The sequence below is a fragment of the Crassostrea angulata genome, chromosome 4, assembly GCF_025612915.1.
Source record: "Crassostrea angulata isolate pt1a10 chromosome 4, ASM2561291v2, whole genome shotgun sequence".
Lineage (NCBI taxonomy): Eukaryota > Metazoa > Mollusca > Bivalvia > Ostreida > Ostreidae > Magallana > Magallana angulata.
The window spans coordinates 4,149,994-4,170,817 of NC_069114.1; the positions used below are offsets into that span (position 1 = coordinate 4,149,994).

The 20,824-nt window shown below is 38.8% G+C and overlaps 2 protein-coding genes across 2 annotated transcripts; both read left to right on the forward strand.

Annotated features, from left to right (window-relative positions):
* The first annotated feature begins 1,144 nt into the window (after positions 1-1,144).
* Positions 1,145-2,699, forward strand: LOC128180549 (dynein axonemal heavy chain 2-like). The gene is made up of 3 exons (XM_052848665.1): positions 1,145-1,405; positions 1,591-1,755; positions 2,694-2,699. Exons 1-3 carry the CDS (start codon positions 1,145-1,147, stop codon positions 2,697-2,699), a joined length of 432 nt encoding a protein of 143 aa, XP_052704625.1.
* An 80-nt stretch (positions 2,700-2,779) lies between these two features.
* LOC128181885 (dynein axonemal heavy chain 2-like) lies at positions 2,780-20,424 on the forward strand. Its single transcript, XM_052850449.1, is given in 22 exon segments — positions 2,780-2,890; positions 3,146-3,361; positions 3,665-3,815; positions 7,134-7,223; positions 7,226-7,276; positions 7,492-7,624; positions 8,112-8,256; positions 13,753-13,952; positions 14,302-14,428; positions 14,586-14,772; positions 15,222-15,427; positions 15,552-15,677; positions 15,806-15,997; positions 16,418-16,609; positions 16,752-16,936; positions 17,245-17,470; positions 17,600-17,716; positions 18,136-18,285; positions 18,586-18,762; positions 18,875-18,949; positions 19,078-19,228; positions 19,745-20,424. Coding segments are annotated over 22 exon segments (3,363 nt in total). The 3' UTR covers positions 19,900-20,424.
* Positions 20,425-20,824: the final 400 nt, after the last annotated feature.

The following is a 20,824-nucleotide window of genomic DNA, read 5'->3' on the forward strand; positions in this document are numbered from 1 at the left end:
CTCTCTTCTCCCTTAGTCATTCCACCAATTATCTGCATGGTTATTTCTTTATACTGTGGAATTATTTATTATGTAAACTGGTGGGGCCAATTTTCGTGGAGGGGGGGGGGGGTTTGCTTATTCGTGGGGATGTAATTTCGTGGATTGGTCGGTTTTCAGTTTCATGCAGTAAGAGTAATTATTCTTTCAAAATCTGTTTTCGTCAAGGATGTAAACTCGTTGAAAGATATGCATGAATACCACGAAAATAGAGCCACCACGATTTCCTATGATTGCACAGTATTTGTACAGGACCCCACCAGTTCCATAATCAAACCATCTTAGTCCAGTCAGATGACTCAGAAGTTATATTCCCTCTCCCTGTGGCAAGGACAGGCTTCCACATCAACCAGGATGATTAAACAGGGTTTGAGAGAGGTAGGATCATTTTGTGTGTCATGTCAGATTTATCACACCAGTAATATTTTGGCCAACTGTTATTTACTTGTTTCAGTTGTTTGAGTATAACTATATTTTTTGGCCTCTGTTGTTTGATTGTGCCAGGGTAACTGGCCAACTGTCACTTGTCGCTGAGTTGGATGCCCCAGCTGGACAAGTTGGTGGAGCAGCTACAGGCAAAGGACCCCCCCCCCCCCCCCCCCCCCCCCAGAGTTCGGCCTGTGGCTCAGTAGCAGCCCCCACCTTGACTTCCCCAACTCCATTCTACAGACCGGCCTCAAGATGACCACAGAACCACCAAAGGTAAAGCAGCCAAAAGTCTAGGGAGGGGAGGGGCAAAATATTAATATGACTACAGAACCACCAGAGGTAAAAAAAACAACCAAAAACTAAATTTATGGGGAGGGGATAGGCATAAAAACAAGATGATCATAGAACCAATGAAGGTAAAACAAACAAAATTCTAGGGAGGGGAGGGACAAAAATGTAAGATGATTACAGAACCACTATGGCCAAAGGAAAAGCAAACAAAAATCATAGGGGGGGGGGGGGGTCGGGGTAAATATTAAGATGATTACAGAACCACCAAAGGAAAAACAACCAAAATTCTAGAGAGGGAAGGGGCTTAAAATCAAGATGATTACAGAACCACCAAATGTAAATCAATGAAAAATTAAGATAGGGGAGGGGCAACATCAAGCAGTTGATGAACTTTGACAAGGACAACGTTTCGGACCGTGTCCTGAAGAAGATCGGGAGTTACTGCTCCCAGTCAGACTTCCAGCCAGACATCATTGGGCGTGTGTCAGGGGCCGCTAAGTCACTGTGTATGTGGGTCAGGGCCATGGAGGTGTATGGACGCGTTTACAGAGTAGTGGAACCCAAGAAACAGAGACTGAACACCGCCATGTCACAGCTCAAGGAGAAACAGGACGCACTGGCTGACGCTAAAGCCAAGCTCGCTGAGGTAAAGTGAAAGTGTGTGTCAAATGTGTGGTGTATGTTGTCGTAGAAACAGGAAGACAGTATACATTTATTGCTGGAGATTTAGAATGACTATTATTGTGTACTATTACAAACTGCATGGCATGCATGTGGCTGAACCGACTATCTATGTCAAATCTATATTAAAGGAATTTGAATTATTAACAGGTTGAAGCAAAGATGGCTGAGTTGAAACAGCAGTATGACGAGACGCTCGCTCAGAAGGAGGAGCTCAAGAGGAAGGCCAAGTACACTGAGCTCATGTTGGAACGAGCCACCAAACTCATGTCTGGACTGGCCGGTGAGAAGGAGCGCTGGCAGGAGACTGTCAAGGTAATGCCACTAGTAGTCTGTCTACCATTCTGTCTACCACTGCCTACCATTTTGTCTACCACTTGTAGTCTGTTTACCACTCTCTCTACCATTTTGTCTACCATTCTGTGTACCATGGTCTTCCATTCTGTCTACTACTCCTACTCCGTCTACCATTCTGTGTACCACTGTATACCACTCTATCTACTGGTTGGATCTAGTACCATTATTAACCATTGTTTCCAACAATGTAACGACTGATCTGTGACTAACTATATGTATCAGTTTATCAAACAATCTACCAGTCTATCTATCTACCATTGTATCAACTGGTCTGTGACTAACTATATGTATCAGTTTATCAATCAATCTACCAGTCTATCTATCTACCATTGTATCCACTGGTCTGTGACTAACTATATGTATCAGTTTATCAATCAATCTACCAGTCTATCTATCTACCATTGTATCAACTGGTCTGTGACTAACTATATGTATCAGTTTATCAATCAATCTACCAGTGTATCTATCTACCATTGTATTAACTGATCTGTGACTAACTATATGTATCAGTTTATCAATCAATCTACCAGTCTATCTATCTACCATTGTATCCACTGGTCTGTGACTAACTATGTGTATCAGTTTATCAATCAATCTACCAGTCTATCTATCTACCATTGTATCAACTGGTCTGTGACTAACTATATGTATCAGTTTATCAATCAATCTACCAGTCTATCTATCTACCATTGTATCCACTGGTCTGTGACTAACTATGTGTATCAGTTTATCAATCAATCTACCAGTCTATCTATCTACCATTGTATCCACTGGTCTGTGACTAACTATATGTATCAGTTTATCAATCAATCTACCAGTCTATCTTTCTACCATTGTAATCAACTGGTCTGCCTTACTATGTACCACTGCCTTCTCTAAGCTTTTGTCATTTGTAGGTTTAATATATAGAGGATATGTTTATATATTTTTGAATCTTAACTAATCTGGAATTTGTATAACTCTTCAAGATCTGGAGGAGAGAATGGGCAACCTCTCTGGAGACTGCCTAATGGCTGCTGCCTTCATGTCCTACATGGGGCCCTTCTTGTCCAACTACAGAGACGAACTGGTCCAGAAGAAATGGATTGAGGAGGTACTGTGTGAAAATTGTAAACAGTGAATTCAAGATCTACAAAAAACTGATTTGAGGACGTTTTTGTAAACAGTTATTGAAATTTGATTAAAAATTTTGTGTTAAGTGTTTATTGATGATAATTGTTTTCATATGAAGGTTGCAATTCGATGCATTGAACTTTGAGGCAGTTTTAACCTGGTTTTGTTTGTTTTACTTGAGCCTGCTAGTCCTATATTTTGCATTTTACAATGATAGAATTGTTGTAATTGACAGGTCCGTAAGCTGGGAATTCCCTGTGCACCAAACTTCAATTTCTGTGAGTTCATGGCCAAGCCGACCCAGGTCAGGGACTGGAACATCCAGGGGTTGCCTAGTGATGCCTTCTCCACGGAGAATGGAGTCATCGTGACCTCATCCAATCTGTGGCCCCTGATGGTGGACCCTCAAGGTCAGGCCATCAAATGGATCAAGAACATGGGGGCCTCACGAGTAAGTCAGCTCTGTCTCTGAAGCATGTACTGTGAAAATTTTATCAGTATTTGAAACATTCCTGGTATACTTTGGTAAATCATGACATTTCTGTGTTGACTCTCAATTTGTTTTCTTGTTCATATGATTATTAACACTCTTCACAATGATTAAATGACTAGTGTAAACAGATATGTTTACAATTGCATATTATCTATTGAAACATTCTGATTTTAGTCTTTGGTCTGTTTATTTAACTTTTCTCTCAAGAACTAATTTGTTTGATCCATTGTGCTGATCACTTGCTATTCTGTGTCTGTCTAGGGCCTCAAAGTGATAGACTTGCAGCAGTCGGATTACATGAGGACTCTGTAGTCTGCCATCCAGTTTGGTCTGCCAGTCGTCTTGCAGAACGTACAGGAAAAGCTAGACCCTTCCCTGGATCCAGTGCTGAACAAGTCTCTGATGAGAATAGGTAGGACCTCAATAACTTATTAAACAAGTCACTGATGAAAATAAGTAGGGACCTCAATAACTTATCAAACAAGTCTCTGATGAAAATAAGTAGGGACCTTAATAACTAATAAAACAGGTCTCTGATGAGGATAGGTAGTGACCTCAATAACTTATCACACGAGTCTCTTATGAGATTAGGTAGGGACCTCAATAACTAGTTAAACAAGTCACTGATGAAAATAGGTAGGGGCCCCAAAACCTTGTTAAGCAAGTCACTAATTATACCCCCCGCAAACAAAGTTTGGGGGGTATATAGGAATCACCTTGTCCGTCTGTCCGTCCGTCCGTCTGTCTGTCCGTCCGTCTGTCTGTGCAATCGTGTCCGGTCCATATCTTTCTTATGGAGAAACATTGGAAGTTCTTACTTCACACAAAGATTGCTTATGACCTAAGGGTGTGTCATTACCTTGACCCAAGGTCATTCGGGCAAGGTCAAGGTCACTGGCAGAAAAAATACAAAATTCGTGTCCGGTCCATATCTTTCTTATGGAGAATTATTGGAAGTTCTAACTTCACACAAAGATTGCTTATGACCTAAGGGTATGTCATGACCTTGACCCAAGGTCATCGGGCAAGGTCAAGGTCACTGGCAGAAAAAATACAAAATTCGTGTCCAGTCCATATCTTTCTTATGGAGAATTATTGGAAGTTCTAACTTCACACAAAGATTGCTTATGACCTAAGGGTGTGTCATGACCTTGACCCAAGGTCATTCGGGCATGGTCAAGGTCACTGGCAGAAAAAATACATAATTCGTGTCCGGTCCATATCTTTCTCATGGAGAGTTATTGGAAGTTCTTACTTCACACAAAGATTGCTTTGTTTTACCTTCATTGGTTCTATGATCATCTTGTTTTTATGCCTATCCCCTCCCCATAAATTTAGTTTTTGGTTGTTTTTTTTACCTCTGGTGGTTCTGTAGTCATATTAATATTTTGCCCCTCCCCTCCCTAGACTTTTGGCTGCTTTACCTTTGGTGGTTCTGTGGTCATCTTGAGGCCGGTCTGTAGAATGGAGTTGGGGAAGTCAAGTTGGGGGCTGCTACTGAGCCACAGGCCGAACTCTGGGGGGGGGGGGGGGGGGGTCCTTTGCCTGTAGCTGCTCCACCAACTTGTCCAGCTGGGGCATCCAACTCAGCGACAAGTGACAGTTGGCCAGTTACCCTGGCACAATCAAACAACAGAGGCCAAAAAATATAGTTATACTCAAACAACTGAAACAAGTAAATAACAGTTGGCCAAAATATTACTGGTGTGATAAATCTGACATGACACACAAAATGATCCTACCTCTCTCAAACCCTGTTTAATCATCCTGGTTGATGTGGAAGCCTGTCCTTGCCACAGGGAGAGGGAATATAACTTCTGAGTCATCTGACTGGACTAAGATGGTTTGATTATGGAACTGGTGGGCATGGTCAAGGTCACTGGCAGAAAAAATACATAATTCGTGTCCGGTCCATATCTTTCTCATGGAGAGTTATTGGAAGTTCTTACTTCACACAAAGATTGCTTATGACTAAGGGTGTGTCATGACCTTCACCCAAGGTCATTTTGGCAAGGTCAAGGTCACTGGCAGAAAAAGTGCAAAATTTGTGTCCGGTCCATATCTTTGTTATGGAGAAACATTGGAAGTTCTTAATTCACTCAAAGATTGCTTATGACCTAAGTGTGTGTCATGACCTTGATCCAAGGTCATTTGGGCAAGAGGTCAAGGTCGTTGGGAGATAGTGCAAAATTCGTGTCCGGTCATTATCTTTCTTATGGAGAAGCATTGAATGTTCTATCTTCACACAAATATTGCTTAGGACCAAAGGGTGTGTCATGACCTTGACCCAAGGTCATTTGGGCAAGGTCAAGGTCACTGGCAGAAAAAGTGCAAAATTCTCGTCCGGTCATTATCTTTCTTATGGAGAAGCATTGAATGTTCTTACTTCACACAAATATAGCTTATGACCAACAGTTTAAAAAAAAAAGGGAGCAGTTGTTATTTATAGAAAATGGACGGTGAAATTGATTCATCCAATATTTTCTATAATTGGAAAAATACACGCATTATGATTTTTATCTTAGCGGGGGGTATCAATTGTGAGCCTGCTCACAGTACCTCTAGTTAGAATAGGTAAGGAGCTTAAAAAGTAATTAGACAAGTCACTAAAGAGAATAGCGAGGGACCTCAAGAACTAGTTAAACAAGTCACTGATGAAAATAGGTAGGGCCCCAAAACCTTGTTAAGCAAGTCACTAATTAGAATAGGTAAGGACTGATGAAAATAGATAGGAAACTCAAAAACTTATCAAACAAGTCTCTGATGAAAAAAAGTAGGACCCTTAAAAAGTAATTTTTTGAACAAGTCACCGATGAGAATAGGTAGGAACCTCAATAACTAGCAACAAGTCTCTGGTGAAAATAGGAAAGGACCTCAAAAACATATCAAACAAGTCACTGCTAAGAATAGGTAGGGACCTCAATAATTAGTTAAACAAGTCTCTGATGAAAATAGGTAGGGACCTCCTTATACAAGTCACTGTTTAGAAATGATACTAGATAGGGACCTCAAAAACTTATCAAACAATTCACTGATGTAAATAGGTAGGGAACTCAATAACTAGTTAAACAAGTCTGATGAAAATAAGTAGGGATCTCCTTATACAAGTCACTGAATAGAAAAGATACAAACCTCCTTGTACAAGTCTCTGATAAGTAGAGACCTCCTTAACTTACTCAAGTCAGTGATGGAAATAGATAAGGACCCCCTCAAACCAGTCAGTGGTGAACAAAGGTTAGGACCTTCCTATACAAGTCACATAGGAATAGGTAGAGACATCATACAAGTCAGTGGTGAGAAAATGTTTGGACCTCCTTAACTTGTACAAGTGTCTGATGAATATTTGAAGGGACATTTTGAACTTAATCAAATTACTGAACAGATTAAAATAAGTAGGGGCCTCATTGTACAAGTCACAGAATAGGTTGAAAACTTCATGCACAAATCACCAATGAGTAAATATATTGACCTCCCTATTCAAGTCACTGATGAAGATGGGTAAGGACCTCCCGATATGAGTCACTGATAAAATAGTTAGGAACCTCCTTATAGGAGTCACTGGTCAAATAATTAGAGACTTTAATAGTTTTAGAAGGTTATTCTGTACTTACGGCACTTATTAATAAGCAGATTTAAACTGTTAAGATGAGAATTTTCCTACCATGGGAACTATTTCTTTTCTATTTGAACTTATTTTGAGTTGAGAATTTGTTTGTTTGTTTGTTTGTAGGTGGAGCTTACATGATAAAGCTGGGAGACAAAGAGATTGAGTACAACCCAGAGTTCCGATTCTGCATCACCACTAAGCTGAGTAACCCCCACCCGAGATCTCCACCAAGTCCACCATTGTCAACTTTGCTGTCAAAGAGCAAGGTACGGTCTCTGTCTGTGTATTTAATATCTAGATGGTGTAATATTGTCTGTGTTTTGATTGATTGTACAACAAGGAATGTGGATGATGTAATGTAATATTGTCTGTGTTTTGATTGATTTACAATAAGGAATATAGATGGTGTAATATTGTCTGTGTTTTGATTGATTGTACAACAAGGAATGTGGATGATGTAATGTACTGCATCTCCTTGTAGGTCTGGAGGCCCAACTGTTGGGAATCGTGGTCAGGAAGGAACGTCTGGATCTGGAGGAACAGAAGGACAGCCTGGTCCGGAGCATCGCGGCCGGGAAAAAGAAACTTGTCGAGTTAGAGGACGAGATTCTCAGGTCTGTGTTTTTGTCTATATCTACAGATCATTGTATATGATATGTAGTATCTAGTATTATTAAATGTACATGAAAAAATGACTTACGAAGCTAGAGGATGAGATTCTCAGGTCTGTCCAAAGGGGTAGCACCGTCAGAATCATAACTGATATCTGTGGATAAAATCTTGTACCACTAAGGGATCTCAATTTTTTTGTCAGGATCGGCTCCACTCTTATCTTGTAGTGTTTGCAATAAAGGCATAATATATATTCAAACTATTGTACCAAAATAATTTTTAAGAAATGATTTAAAAATTGACATTTTCTACTATCCCCCCCCCCATCCCAACACAAAAAAAGTTAATTGCTCTTTGGGGAAATAATGCTTTAAAAGCTAAAGAGGAATTCAATGTACATTTACAGATTTGTAGAGGGATACTATAAAATAATACAAGACAAACTTCAACTAATTATCAGTATTTGACATCCACTGATTCTGATTGTAGGCTGCTGAATGAGACCAAGGGCTCACTGCTGGACGATGAACAGCTGGTCAACACACTGCAGACGTCCAAGATCACCTCACAGGAAGTGACGGAGCAGCTTCAGATCTCCGAGACGACCGAGGTCAAGATTGACGCTGCCAGAGAGGTGAGATGGACATTATTATACATGAGATAAAGTGTACGCAGTTATTTGGATGCACTTAAGGTAGTCCTATACTCGGCACTTAAAGCTTAGCTTTAAATGATAGATATACATTCTAGCAAAACATATACAAAAGAAAATATGCATGTTTACATGCTAGTTTGTTATCACCTCTCAGACGGGTGTACCCCCTTGCGAAAATTATTGACAATTATAAAATTTGCCAGACGTCCGTTTTTCCTAAAAATAATTACCAATTTTGGGAAAATTAGAACTGAACATACAAAATAGAGTATAAATATTTATTTAAGCCATATCTCATCAATAATTTTGCACAAATTTTTGTAAGTAAGTACGCTTTATGGACCTGATGTATCAAAATAGAATACTAAAAATGCAATGCTAGTTTCGCGTTTGGTAATTTTTTTTACTATTTTATGGACTCAAACTTAAATTCATGGTGTTTATTCTATAGATTGACATCTTAGAAAAAAGATTTGGTAAAATAAATTATATGTTGACGGATTACTTTTCACTGTATAAGCTCTAAACCAAGTAGACCCTGACGAAAAAATCCGCAAAAATCACATTTTGCTGCAGTTTTCTGCCTAGATCTGTCAACAATGTTAGATATCATTTAAGGTATCCAATGTACAATTGACCAAAAAATGATGCCTGGTAAGGTATATATTCTATGTACTTGTTTGATAGGTAAGGGTATGTAGTTTCCAAAAATAGATTTTTTCCCGCCAAAACACTATGGGGAAGTAACTCTAGCACTGCAAATCACGCACGGTAAAATACTACTTTTCTTTGACGAAAATATGCGTAATCATTAATATTATTTACCAAATAAAAATTGCCAACATATTTTAATAAAAATAAAGTTTTGAAATAAATTGATTACCTTTATCAATATTCTTTTTTTTTATTTTTGAGAACTTTTTTTTTACAATGACCATGACGACGTCACGCGATTTTTACCCCCCCCCCCCCCCACGTCAGCCGTCACATTCATAATTCAACGCATATTGCCATAACCTGGTAATATTTCTGTTTTCTATTCCTTTACGATTAAGAACAGATAATTTTAGAATTAAAAATCTAAATTGTTGAGGTTTTAATCATTCAGCAAAATGTTTGCACAAAAATATTGTTACTTATACACTCTGTACGATGAAGTCGTGAATTGAGGGTCACATCAGGTGTGTAAAGCGTTACAAACAAAGCGTGCGAGAACCGTGTGAAATGTTTCATTAGAATTCATTCAAAACCTTTAACTCGTAGAAAACAATATACATGTACATTGTATTATCTTTTACTCAAAATTGTATTCATTTTCAACAACAAAAATTAAGTCAGTTTTAAAATGGAGACTGCCGATAAAGTCTGACTACGATGTTTCCGTATGGGTACAATTGAGGAATGCACAATACATTAACATGCTTTACACAGTTAAAACAAATATGAATCAACCATAAATGACACTATGATGTTGTAATAAGCATGCTACACGATAAGACTGTGTACAAATACCACACATAACATCGGACATGGGCTATCTGGCTGAACTTGTCAATCAAATTTTGAGTATTTGATTTCATTGGATGGTGACGCCCCTCTTTTATGTAAACAGCAAAATGAAACGAATTGACTTTAAAGCAGTCGGACTCAGTATCTAATAGTATTATTTGAATGATATAAAATCCAGCGATTTGAACAAGAGTGAAAATTGTACCGTACATGCACATACATGTAATATGAAATGCGAGAGAAGAAAATTGTTTGGAATCCCGATAAAAAAATTCAATCAATAATTAGAAATTCCATTATTTGACTCTCGTTAACTTGATTTACGGAAAATAACAAGGAGATGTTTAAACACAATAATTGTAATAAAAGTATACAAGCATTTTAACCACGAAATCCGTATGCATGGTACTTATTAAAAATAGTAGCAAATACGCCTTTATACAAATGTTAGGTCCGAAACACTCTGTATGTATAATAATGGAATTAGGTATACAAAAAATTGAACTAATTGAATAGGGCCATACAATTACCAGATTACCCTAATTCAAGTTATGCACTATCACAATATCTACGAAATCAATGATTAAAACGACCTACTCAGTATTTATCGACGAAATATGTGACTTGTGCCCTACAAACTTTATAAATTAGGGTTTTTTTCCTTCACGTTATTGGAAGAGCGCCGCGGGGAAAAATAACGTCATGCAACGGCAAATGACGTAAAGCTGCTACAACGTCACAATCAGCGTAAGGGGTAAAAGTTAAAATAACTCGTTTTAAAATTAAGAAAAAAAAGTATTGCTTGACTTTATGCATCAATTGTTTATTCTTTATTATGTTAGATAAAAAATATTGCGACTTTTTGAAAATTTATTTCAAGCTCCGTAATCTACTGAGCTCATCTCGCAAAATCCCGAGCTTTCAGGCTCAATTGTACATTAGATACCATAACATTAATTCATTGACGATTGATTAAATTCGAAATAGCTTCTGTCTCTAAATTTAAAGAGGTTTTAGTAAAAGAAAAATAAAATTTCGGGGGGGGGGGGGGGGGGGGGGGGGGGGGCATCAAAACAAAGAAGATATAAGCTACCTGAGATCCTGGTTAATCAGAAACTTCGTTTTTAGCTCAAGTGAGCTATTCTGATCACATTTTGTCCGTCGTCCGTCTGTCCATCCGTCCGTCCGTCCGTCTGTAAACTTTTTACATTTTGAACTTCTACTTTAAAACCGCTTATCCAATTTCAACCAAATTTGGCACAAAGCATCCTTATGGGAGGGCGAATATAAATTGCAGAAATAAAAGTCCGATCTGTATTCAAAGCGGAGAAAACCTTGAAACTGTAGAAAAAGGGGGGTGCATTTTTAAAAATCTTCTTCTCAAAAACTACTGAGTCCAATTCAACGTAGTTTTGCTTAAATTATCCTTATGGCAAGGAAAATATAAATTGCAAAAATTAAGGGCTAATTCTGTTTCAAATCTGAGTTATTACGAAAATAATCAAAGTACTGAAGAACTGACGGGAGTTGATTTTGTCGATGTTTATTTATCTTAAAATCAATAATATGTTATTTTGCATGACAAGTACATGTAGTTTCTAATTTGTATTACGCACATTTTTATAATATGAATTTTTGGACTTTTTCGACAAGAATGTCTAGAAACCCCCATATGAATCATGTTAAATAATATTTAAAGATAAAATTAATTCAATCAAACTATGTATCAGTAATAGAAATATTTCTCGAAAATTGTAGGGATCCAAGCAATATTGAACTCTAGTCTCGTTTAACCAAACGCTCGGCTGACACCGTAAATCTCCGACAAGGATTTACGGAGACAGCCGAGCGTCGAGTTGAACGAGACTATATTGAACTCTGGCGTAGGAATACATACGACTACAAAAAATATTTAAATTGTTCGTACCATTTAAAATCTGAATATTTTCAAGGTATTTATAAATAAGTTTCCTTGAAAAACAATGCTTTAGCATACATTACATCGAATTTATCGATTATTTTCAAGAACTAAGTCTTGTCAGCAGCAATGATTTGTGCTGAGGTCCAAACACTGATTCACTTTCGGTTTGTCTGAGTAACTGCATAGGAGAGTTGATTAAAATCAACTCCCAATAATAAAGGAAAGGCGTGTTTCAGCTTCGGGCTCGGCATCCGGTAAAATGGGTAGGCAAGACTTGGACTGGGCAAAACAAAAGATTGGCAGATATTAATCTGCCAATCTCATTAAAATTTCAGGATATTTGATGGACCAGTATATTTGGATTCGCTGTAAATATTGCTGCAAAATAATGCGTATTTGGAATTGACGATTGTCGATCTGCCCCGGCTTTTATTTTGCCACGGCCCGGGTTTGCATACCCATTTTACCAAGACTCGTATTCCATACTTCTAAAATGAGGTTCTTTGTTTTAAGCAGCCATGACATTATACGAAAAAGGGTCGATCTGACTATGATGAATTTGCTTGTTATGCAACAGTTCGCGTATGAAGGGAAGTTTTTGAAACATGCAAAATATATTGGTGCCGATTTTGTGAAGTAAATTGAAGCTAAATATTTCAATGCGTTGACAGTTTTCACACATGACGTTGGTGTTAGCTTATTCTGATTTTCGTTTCGTTTTCATTATTTATGCTTTGTAACCTGGGAACTATCGTCTGTATTTCGTGATTTTTACGTATCAAATCAAACAGAGACTTCGGTAAATCAAACAGTTAACTGTTTACCTGCGCAAATTAAGCAAAACCTAGGCGAACTGTGACCTCTGTATCTTGCTTATAATTCTACGATTGACGCTGAAATTTTGGTTGAACATTAGAAATTCTATATGAATTAGAGTATGTTAAATACTTGTACAAACAAAATAAAAGAATGATATTCTGTATATACCTACTCTCTTTATACAATAAATAATGTGAAATCTACATCAATTTTGATAGTTTTTCAGACACGAGTAAATAAAAACGACATCTTTAAAACAGTTTCCATAGTTCTGACACATTTCTGTTGCGGGGATAAAGTAATTATCGCTATTCCTAAGAAAATATCACAGCGAAAAATGATCCTGGTTTGTACGCGAGGTAAATAACAGTCATTTAATTATAATGGAGAAGACAAATTAAATTTTTGAATGTTTTTAATTTAAGGAATTGAGCACATTGTTACAATTTTCTTCTTCACATCTATACATGTAGGATTTTTTGAATAAAATACAATAACTATTATATTTTTTTTTAAAAATACAATAACTACTAAGAAGTTGATGAAAAAACGTATATGCTACAAAGTGGGGGGGGGGGGGGGGAGAACATAAATATAGGGAATTGGAAGTTAACAACTAAACAGTGTACCCCTACCAAATGTTTAGTTTTATATCTTGCGTAGGATTTTCTTATTCTGGTAAAAAATAGTATTTCATGAAGGTACAATGTCAAAGATTACGTGTATGCAAAAATAAGTGTAAAATTCGAATACTTGACAATATTTATATTTTGTTATTCTACCGAGAGACCATATGGCACAATATCTTTTGAACGCCCATTGTTGCTCAGGTGAGCGATGTGGCCCCATGGGCCTCTTGTTCATTTTACTTTAACAGAACCGAGTTTCTCAACATTAATCATTTCTATCTCTCATAGAATACATATATAATCATTTCTATCTCTCATAGAATACATATATTACCGTTTTAATTGCTTATTATTGCCATTGTTTACAACAGCGATGTAGAGCAAAATCAATACTGGGTATCAAAAACGCTTTGTAAAAGTCGAACCAATATTGTAAAATCCGTATAATGACGTAGTGCGATACTCGGACTACTTTAAAGTGGGATTTTAAAAGATGCATGATGAAAAAAAATCGGTACATTTCTAAGTGTCTTCAGATGGGGTTTCAAATTAATTTAATAGAGATTCTGTAGTGTTGATTTTGTTTTCTGCCTGCAGTGCTACAGACCTTCTGCTCAGAGAGCCTCCATCTTGTTCTTTGTCCTGAATGACATGGGCCGCATAGATCCAATGTACCAGTTCTCTCTGGATGCCTACATAGAACTGTTCATCATGTCCATTGAGAAGAGTCAGAGGAGTTCTAAACGGGAGGAGAGAATTCAGAACCTGAATGAGTACCACACATATGCTGTTTACAGGTAACACTACATGTCTCTACCCATGATGCCATATTTCTCTACCCATGATGCCGTGTTTGTCTACCCATCATGTCATGTTTTTCTTCCCATCATGCCATGTTTCTCTTCCCATCATGCCATGTTACTGTACCCATCATGCAATGTTTCAGTACCCATGATGCCATGTTTCTCTGCCCATGATGCCATGTTTCTCTACCCATCATGCCATGTCTCTTTACCCATCATGCCATGTCTCTTTATCCATCATGCCATGTTTCTCTACCCATCATGTGCCATAAAATTAATTAAAATGATATAAAATCAAAAAAAAACACATTGGACATTAAATTGTGATAACTGTGTGATGTAGGTACACCCGTCGCGGTCTGTTTGAGCGACACAAGCTGCTTTTCTCCTTCCAAATGTGCGCCAAGATCCTGGAGGCAGCCAGCAAAATCAACATGGACGAGTACAACTTCTTCCTGCGTGGAGGAGTGGTCAGTATCTAAGAGTATTATTGAAAAATGGGTTTTTTGTCAAATAATTTTGGGAAGTTCAAGAGAAATTTCCGTGGGTTCAGTATTAAGCATTTTGGTCATATGATGTTAATGCAGTGTTTCAAGGTCACTGTTTGACCCCTGACTCTGTCCCCAGGTACTGGACCGTGAGAACCAGATGGACAACCCGTGCTCGGGATGGCTGGGAGACGTGGCCAGGGACAACATCACAGAGCTGGAGAAGCTGACCAACTTCCACGGCATCATCACCTCCTTCGAGCAGTACCCCCGTGACTGGAACATCTGGTACACGGCGGCCCAGCCAGAGACCGCCCCCCTACCAGGTCTGTACTGTTTGTAGTCACTGTTTGGAATAGTAGGTACTGGTTCTATATAAAATAGTTACTGTAACAGCCTTATACAGGGATGACATTTGAAAAGCAATTTATATTCTCTGCATAAGCAGTTTACAAGGCATATACGAAAACTTAAAGTTGTATATGATATATCTTACATAAGTCTGAGACCTCAATAATCCTTGCTCCTGGAAGTAGGATTATAACAGTAAAACATGTTTGTAACGAAATGTAACTTCGATGTAAGCGTCAATTCATTATAAGCGTGTTCGCTATAACCGTTTTTTACTGTATTATATTACAAGTTGCACTGTGATCCTCACAGAATAAATTTCTATATATGGAAGTTAGAGAAATTAGGGCTCACCTCTAAAAATGTTTGTTTATAAAGTGTCAGGTGATGTAATTAGTCTCTTTACCTCTGTCTTTCATCACAGGTGAATGGGACAATGCATGTAATGAGCTACAGAGGATGTTACTGGTCCGTTCCCTGCGTCCTGACCGAGTCTCCTTCTGTGCCACCTCCTTCATCATCAACAACCTGGGTTCAAAGTTCACAGAGCCACCTGTCCTTGACATGCAGCAGGTGGTGGAGGACTCCACAACTAGGACACCCCTCATATTTGTCCTGTCCCCAGGAGTGGTCAGTATTTGTCCTGGGCTGTAGGATATTCTTGTAACAAAGTGTTACGTTGAAAGTATAAGGGATTTTACAAAATTAACAATTCTATACTCAATAACCTGGTTATTTCTTTGTATTTGTACAGGACCCTACAAGTTCCCTGATCCAGCTGTCTGAGTCCAGTGGGATGGCCCAGAGGTTCTATTCCCTCTCCCTGGGGCAAGGACAGGCTCCCATAGCAACCAGGATGATCAAACAGGGCGTGAGAGAGGTAGGACCATTTTGTGTGTCATTTTTCCAAAACCTTTTTTGGGTCGCAACATCTGGGTCATTTTGGCCATCTGTCATATGACAGTTAGTTCAATATGGGTTACTGTTTCACTTGTCTGATTGTTTCAGGGTAACTGGGTGTTCCTGGCCAACTGTCATCTGTCGCTGAGTTGGATGCCCCAGCTGGACAAGTTGGTGGAGCAGCTACAGGTGAAGGACCCCCACCTAGAGTTCCGCCTGTGGCTCAGTAGCAGCCCCCACCCTGACTTCCCCATCTCCATCCTACAGACCGGCATCAAAATGACCACAGAACCACCAAAGGTAAAACAATCAAAAGTCTTGGGTGGGGAGGGGCAATAAATAGAGATGATTACAGAACCACCAAATGTAAAGCACTCAAAACTCTAAAGAGGGGAGGGGCAATACAATTTTAATAAAGAGGATTGCAAAACCACAAAAGGTAAAGCAATCAAAAGTTTAGGAAGGGGAGGGGCAAACAAAAAACCACTGATGGTAGGGCAATGAAAAGTCTTGGGGAAGACTGTAAATCAAAATTGATCAGGCAAGAAAGATTAGTGGGTGTGTGATAATTTCTCGGCAAGCTGATCTAAGTCTAAATATTTGTTTTACAAAAATGTTCATAGTTGGATAGACAAATAATGAATGTTGGCTTAAAAATACAATTATAATGTATGCCATGTACAAAAATTATAAAAAATCAAGTAAATGTTTTTGTTACAGGGACTGAAGGCCAACATGAAGCGTCTGTACAACCTGATCACGGAGCCTCAGTTCCAGCGCTGCACTAAACAGGACAAGTACAGGAAGCTGCTCTTCTCGCTCTGCTTCTTCCACTCTGTGCTGCTCGAGCGACGTAAGTTCTTGATGCTTGGATGGAACATCGCCTACGAGTTCAACGATTCAGACTTTGAGGTATAGAAAAGGGACCACTTTTCTGAATTGTTTTATAACTCCAAATATTTTCTTGTCTCTGTATTTGTTGCCATTTTTGTTGGATTTGACAAAATTAACAAAGGTCCTATACTAACTACTGATTGTTGACAATATTCCCCAGGTATCGGAGAGCATTCTGAGTATTTACCTGGACGAGTATGAGGAAACCCCATGGGAGGCCCTGAAATACCTGATCGCTGGAATCAGCTACGGTGGTCATGTCACGGATGACTGGGATCGGCGACTGTTGATGACTTACGTCTCCGATTTGTTCCAAGACCAGGTCCTCAGTGTGCCTTTCTACAAGTAGGTTATATCTACTTTAAGACTGCTCTGATACTAGTATTAATGGATCTTAATCTCTGTATGTTAATTCTAGATAAATATTTTCGCTTTTTGTATGAAATAATAAGATGAAGATAGATTTCAATTTTATTTAGTTAATATTAAGATTTTTGATGGAACAGGACTAAAATTAAAAGAATTTTCCCAGTGTTACTTCTTAGAAAAAAGAAGTAAAACTGTTGAATAATTTAAGAATTTCTTAAGTAACATGTAATAAAACCAAAGTTCTTGTAAAAAGTCATTTATTTGTTTTATTTATTCTTATCCAGAGTGTCCTCTGTGCCGACGTACTACGTGCCCAAGGATGGCCCCCTGTCCTCCTACAAGGAGTATGTCAGCATGTTGCCCAATGTGGACCCCCCAGAGGTGTTCGGTCAGCACCCCAACGCCGACATCCAGTCCCAGATCCAGGAGACCAGGATGTTGTTCACCACGCTGCTGTCCCTACAGCCCCAGATCTCTGCTGCCAGCGGGGGCGAGAGTCGCGAGGACAAGGTCAGTTTTAGATTTGAGGAAAAATGCAAGGATAAGGCCATTGTCGGACTCTAACCTACACTATATATATGTTAAATCAGTGACACTGTTTGACATGTATATCTGACTGCTTCCTATGTATTACTACAGGTCCTAGATCTAGCAGCCAACATCTTCAAACAGATCCCAGAGAACATTGACTACGACAACACGGCTAAAATCCTGTCTGTCGATCCGTCACCATTGAATGTGGTGCTGCTTCAAGAGGTGGGTGTTACACATGTGACTTCTGTCTGTCTGTCCATCTGTCTGTCTGTCAATATATTTGTGTTTCTTTTGATATCTTACTGTCTCTCTAGCTTCATCGCTCTCTCTCTCTCTCTCTCTCTCTCTCTCTCTCTCTCTCTCTCTCTCTCTCTCTCTCTCTCTCTCTCTCTCTCTCTCCTTATTGCTGTGAGTAAACTAACTGACTGTTCAGATTTAATAGAACAATGCCCTGATAGAGGAGATTCTCTCGCAATCCTTAAATCTATAACTGACTCTGTTTAATACATATATACTTATATAGCGATAAAATGCCCTGATGCTCTCTCTCTCTCTCTCTCTCTCTCTCTCTCTCTCTCTCTCTCTCTCTCTCTCTCTCTCTCTCAGTAAGTTAACTGACTGTGACTTTGTTTTATATACAGATACAGCGGTTCAATGCCCTGATGGAGGAGATTCGTCGCTCGCTGACCGACCTGGAGAAAGGTATCCAGGGTCTGGTGGTGATGACCGTGGAACTGGAGAACATATTCCAGTGTATCTTTGATGGCAATGTCCCCCCGTCCTGGTTAAGGGTACGTCTCTCTACAACATTCAGTGTTACATTTACACTGTCAAACAGTTCAAAGTGTGTCAATTATAAAGAATTCTTTTATGTTGAATAGAATAATTCCCAGGTTTGTCATTCAATACCCCTCCCCCCTTCCCCATTCTATTGTTTGTAGGCATACATGTACCGGTACCCCTTACAGATGACCCTGTTAGTTAGGTTTTTAGCCTTCCATAATTTCATTTTTTGTAGACGCAGCCCTCACAATCAACAGCATTGAGTCCCTATTTGTCCCATATTTGATGTATTATTACATGTTTTGTAGGCGTACCCCTCACTGAAGCCCCTGGCAGCCTGGACCAGAGACCTGGTACAGAGAGTGGAGCAGTTTGAGAAGTGGGCCCTGACCGCCCACCCCCAAACCATCTTCTGGATGTCTGGGTTCACATTCCCCACGGGATTCCTGACCGCTGTCCTTCAAACCTCTGCTCGTATGAACAGTGTAAGTTGTACATTTCTATGTCACTGTTGTAGGAATCAATGAAAGCTAAGTTTTAAATGATTTTTATAAATAACATTATCTTATTATTCATTTGTCATGGTGTGTTTTATAGGTGTCCGTGGACTCGTTGTCGTGGGAATTCAGTGTGATGACGGTAGATGACTCCAACATTACCGGACCACCCAAGGTAACCCCCAATGTTTATATATATAGCATTAATTTAATTTAATTTTGTACATTTACAGTATTCATTATATGCTGTGCTTACACTACAATTATACAGTATTCGTCATAAAGGGCTTGTTTGATTTTCAGGACGGTGTGTACATCAAAGGCCTGTTCCTGCAGGGAGCGGGTTGGGAGAAGAAGAACTATATCTTGGTGGAGGCTAACCCCATGCAGCTGGTGTGTCTGATGCCCACCATCCACTTCAAGCCCGTTGAAAACAAGAAGAAAGTTGCTAAAGGTTCGTCTCTCCAATGATTACATACTGTAAATTCCTTATTAAACACCAGGAATTAATATTCGCGTAAAATTGCAGGAATCAGTCCTCACAGATTTTAAAGTCTCACTATTATTTTTCAGACAGTTTTGAGCGATATGAAATATTCAAACCAAAAAATTGGTGTTTGTGATTTACAGTCAAACTTCATTATCTCAAACTAGATGGGACTGTTTAAATAGTTCGAGGTATCCGAGTATTCGAGATATCAAGGTTAAAATGCTTAAAAAATAAGTGGTTGGGACTTACAAATCACTTCGACAAATCCATTGTATTCGAGATATCAGTGTTTGAGATATCGATGTTTAACTGCACTATTCTCAGGATTTGATGCAAAACACCAGAATCGCGGAATTAAGAACTCACGTAAAATAAGGAATTTACAGTATGCATGATAATATCTGTAAAAATCAATCCATTTACAGATTGACTATATCAAGCTGTAGAGTCGTAATGACCAATGTTTTTTTGTGTCAACAGGAATGTACATGGCCCCCTGCTACTACTACCCCAACCGTGCAGGAGGCATGGGCAGACCCTCCTTTGTGGTGGCCGTGGAGCTGAAGGCGGGAGAGAAATCACCGGACCACTGGGTCAAGAGGGGAACCGCCCTGCTGATGAGTCTGGACTACTAACTCTGACAATAACATCTCCCTGTTATGAAATGGAGAGATCTTCCTTTCTGTGAAATATGTCTTCTATTTTGTGTGGGAAAAAAATCTGTGAATATTGAATCCCTGAAGACTACATACTTCTGTGATCTTTAACTATCTGTGTGTAAAAATTCATCTCTAAGTGATTCTGTGTACATACATGTGTAACCCATGAATGAGATTTCTGTGATATCAGATACTAGAAAAATCGATAAAAGAATATAATACTATCTTGGTAGCTGATCTGCAAGACTTGAATCTTGTGCGACATTTGATAGATGTCCACCACACACACAGCTGACGAAGCAGTGCTCTTATTTTTGTGATATCAATTATACTGATAATTGTGCAGCTTGTTCTATGAATATTTTTAGTGTTTTTTGTGTGCATAAAACTCATCTCTATGTGTTGTTTCATCTATCATGGTATTAACATTCCACTGTTTATTTTTGAACATTAATTTATTGAGTCTATTAAACTTGTTGAATTATAAAGAATCTCATGCTGTTGTTTCATTTTTCTGGAGAAGGTGACAATGTAATGACCTGGTTTCTGACCAATCGTATGATTTATGTGACAGCGTTTCTGACCACATCTGGTGACAGCTAGTAACCAATGTTGTATTTTTGTAACAGGTTGTGAAAAGTCAAATCTTTACCGGGACTTGAACCCAGGGCCTATGGCATACTGTGCCAGCACTCTAACCACTGAGCTGTTGAGACCCGATTATTGATTGAAAGTCACACACCTATTAACCCTGTCACATTCTCTCTGGTTGAAATTCATCCTTGAATTTATGAGTAGAATTCTACAAGTTAAAGAAAATTAAAGTTGTGAAACATGTTTCTAGGGAGTGACCGTGGGATTTGTACCTTGGGCGCCAACTGTAACAGGTTGTGGAAAGCCA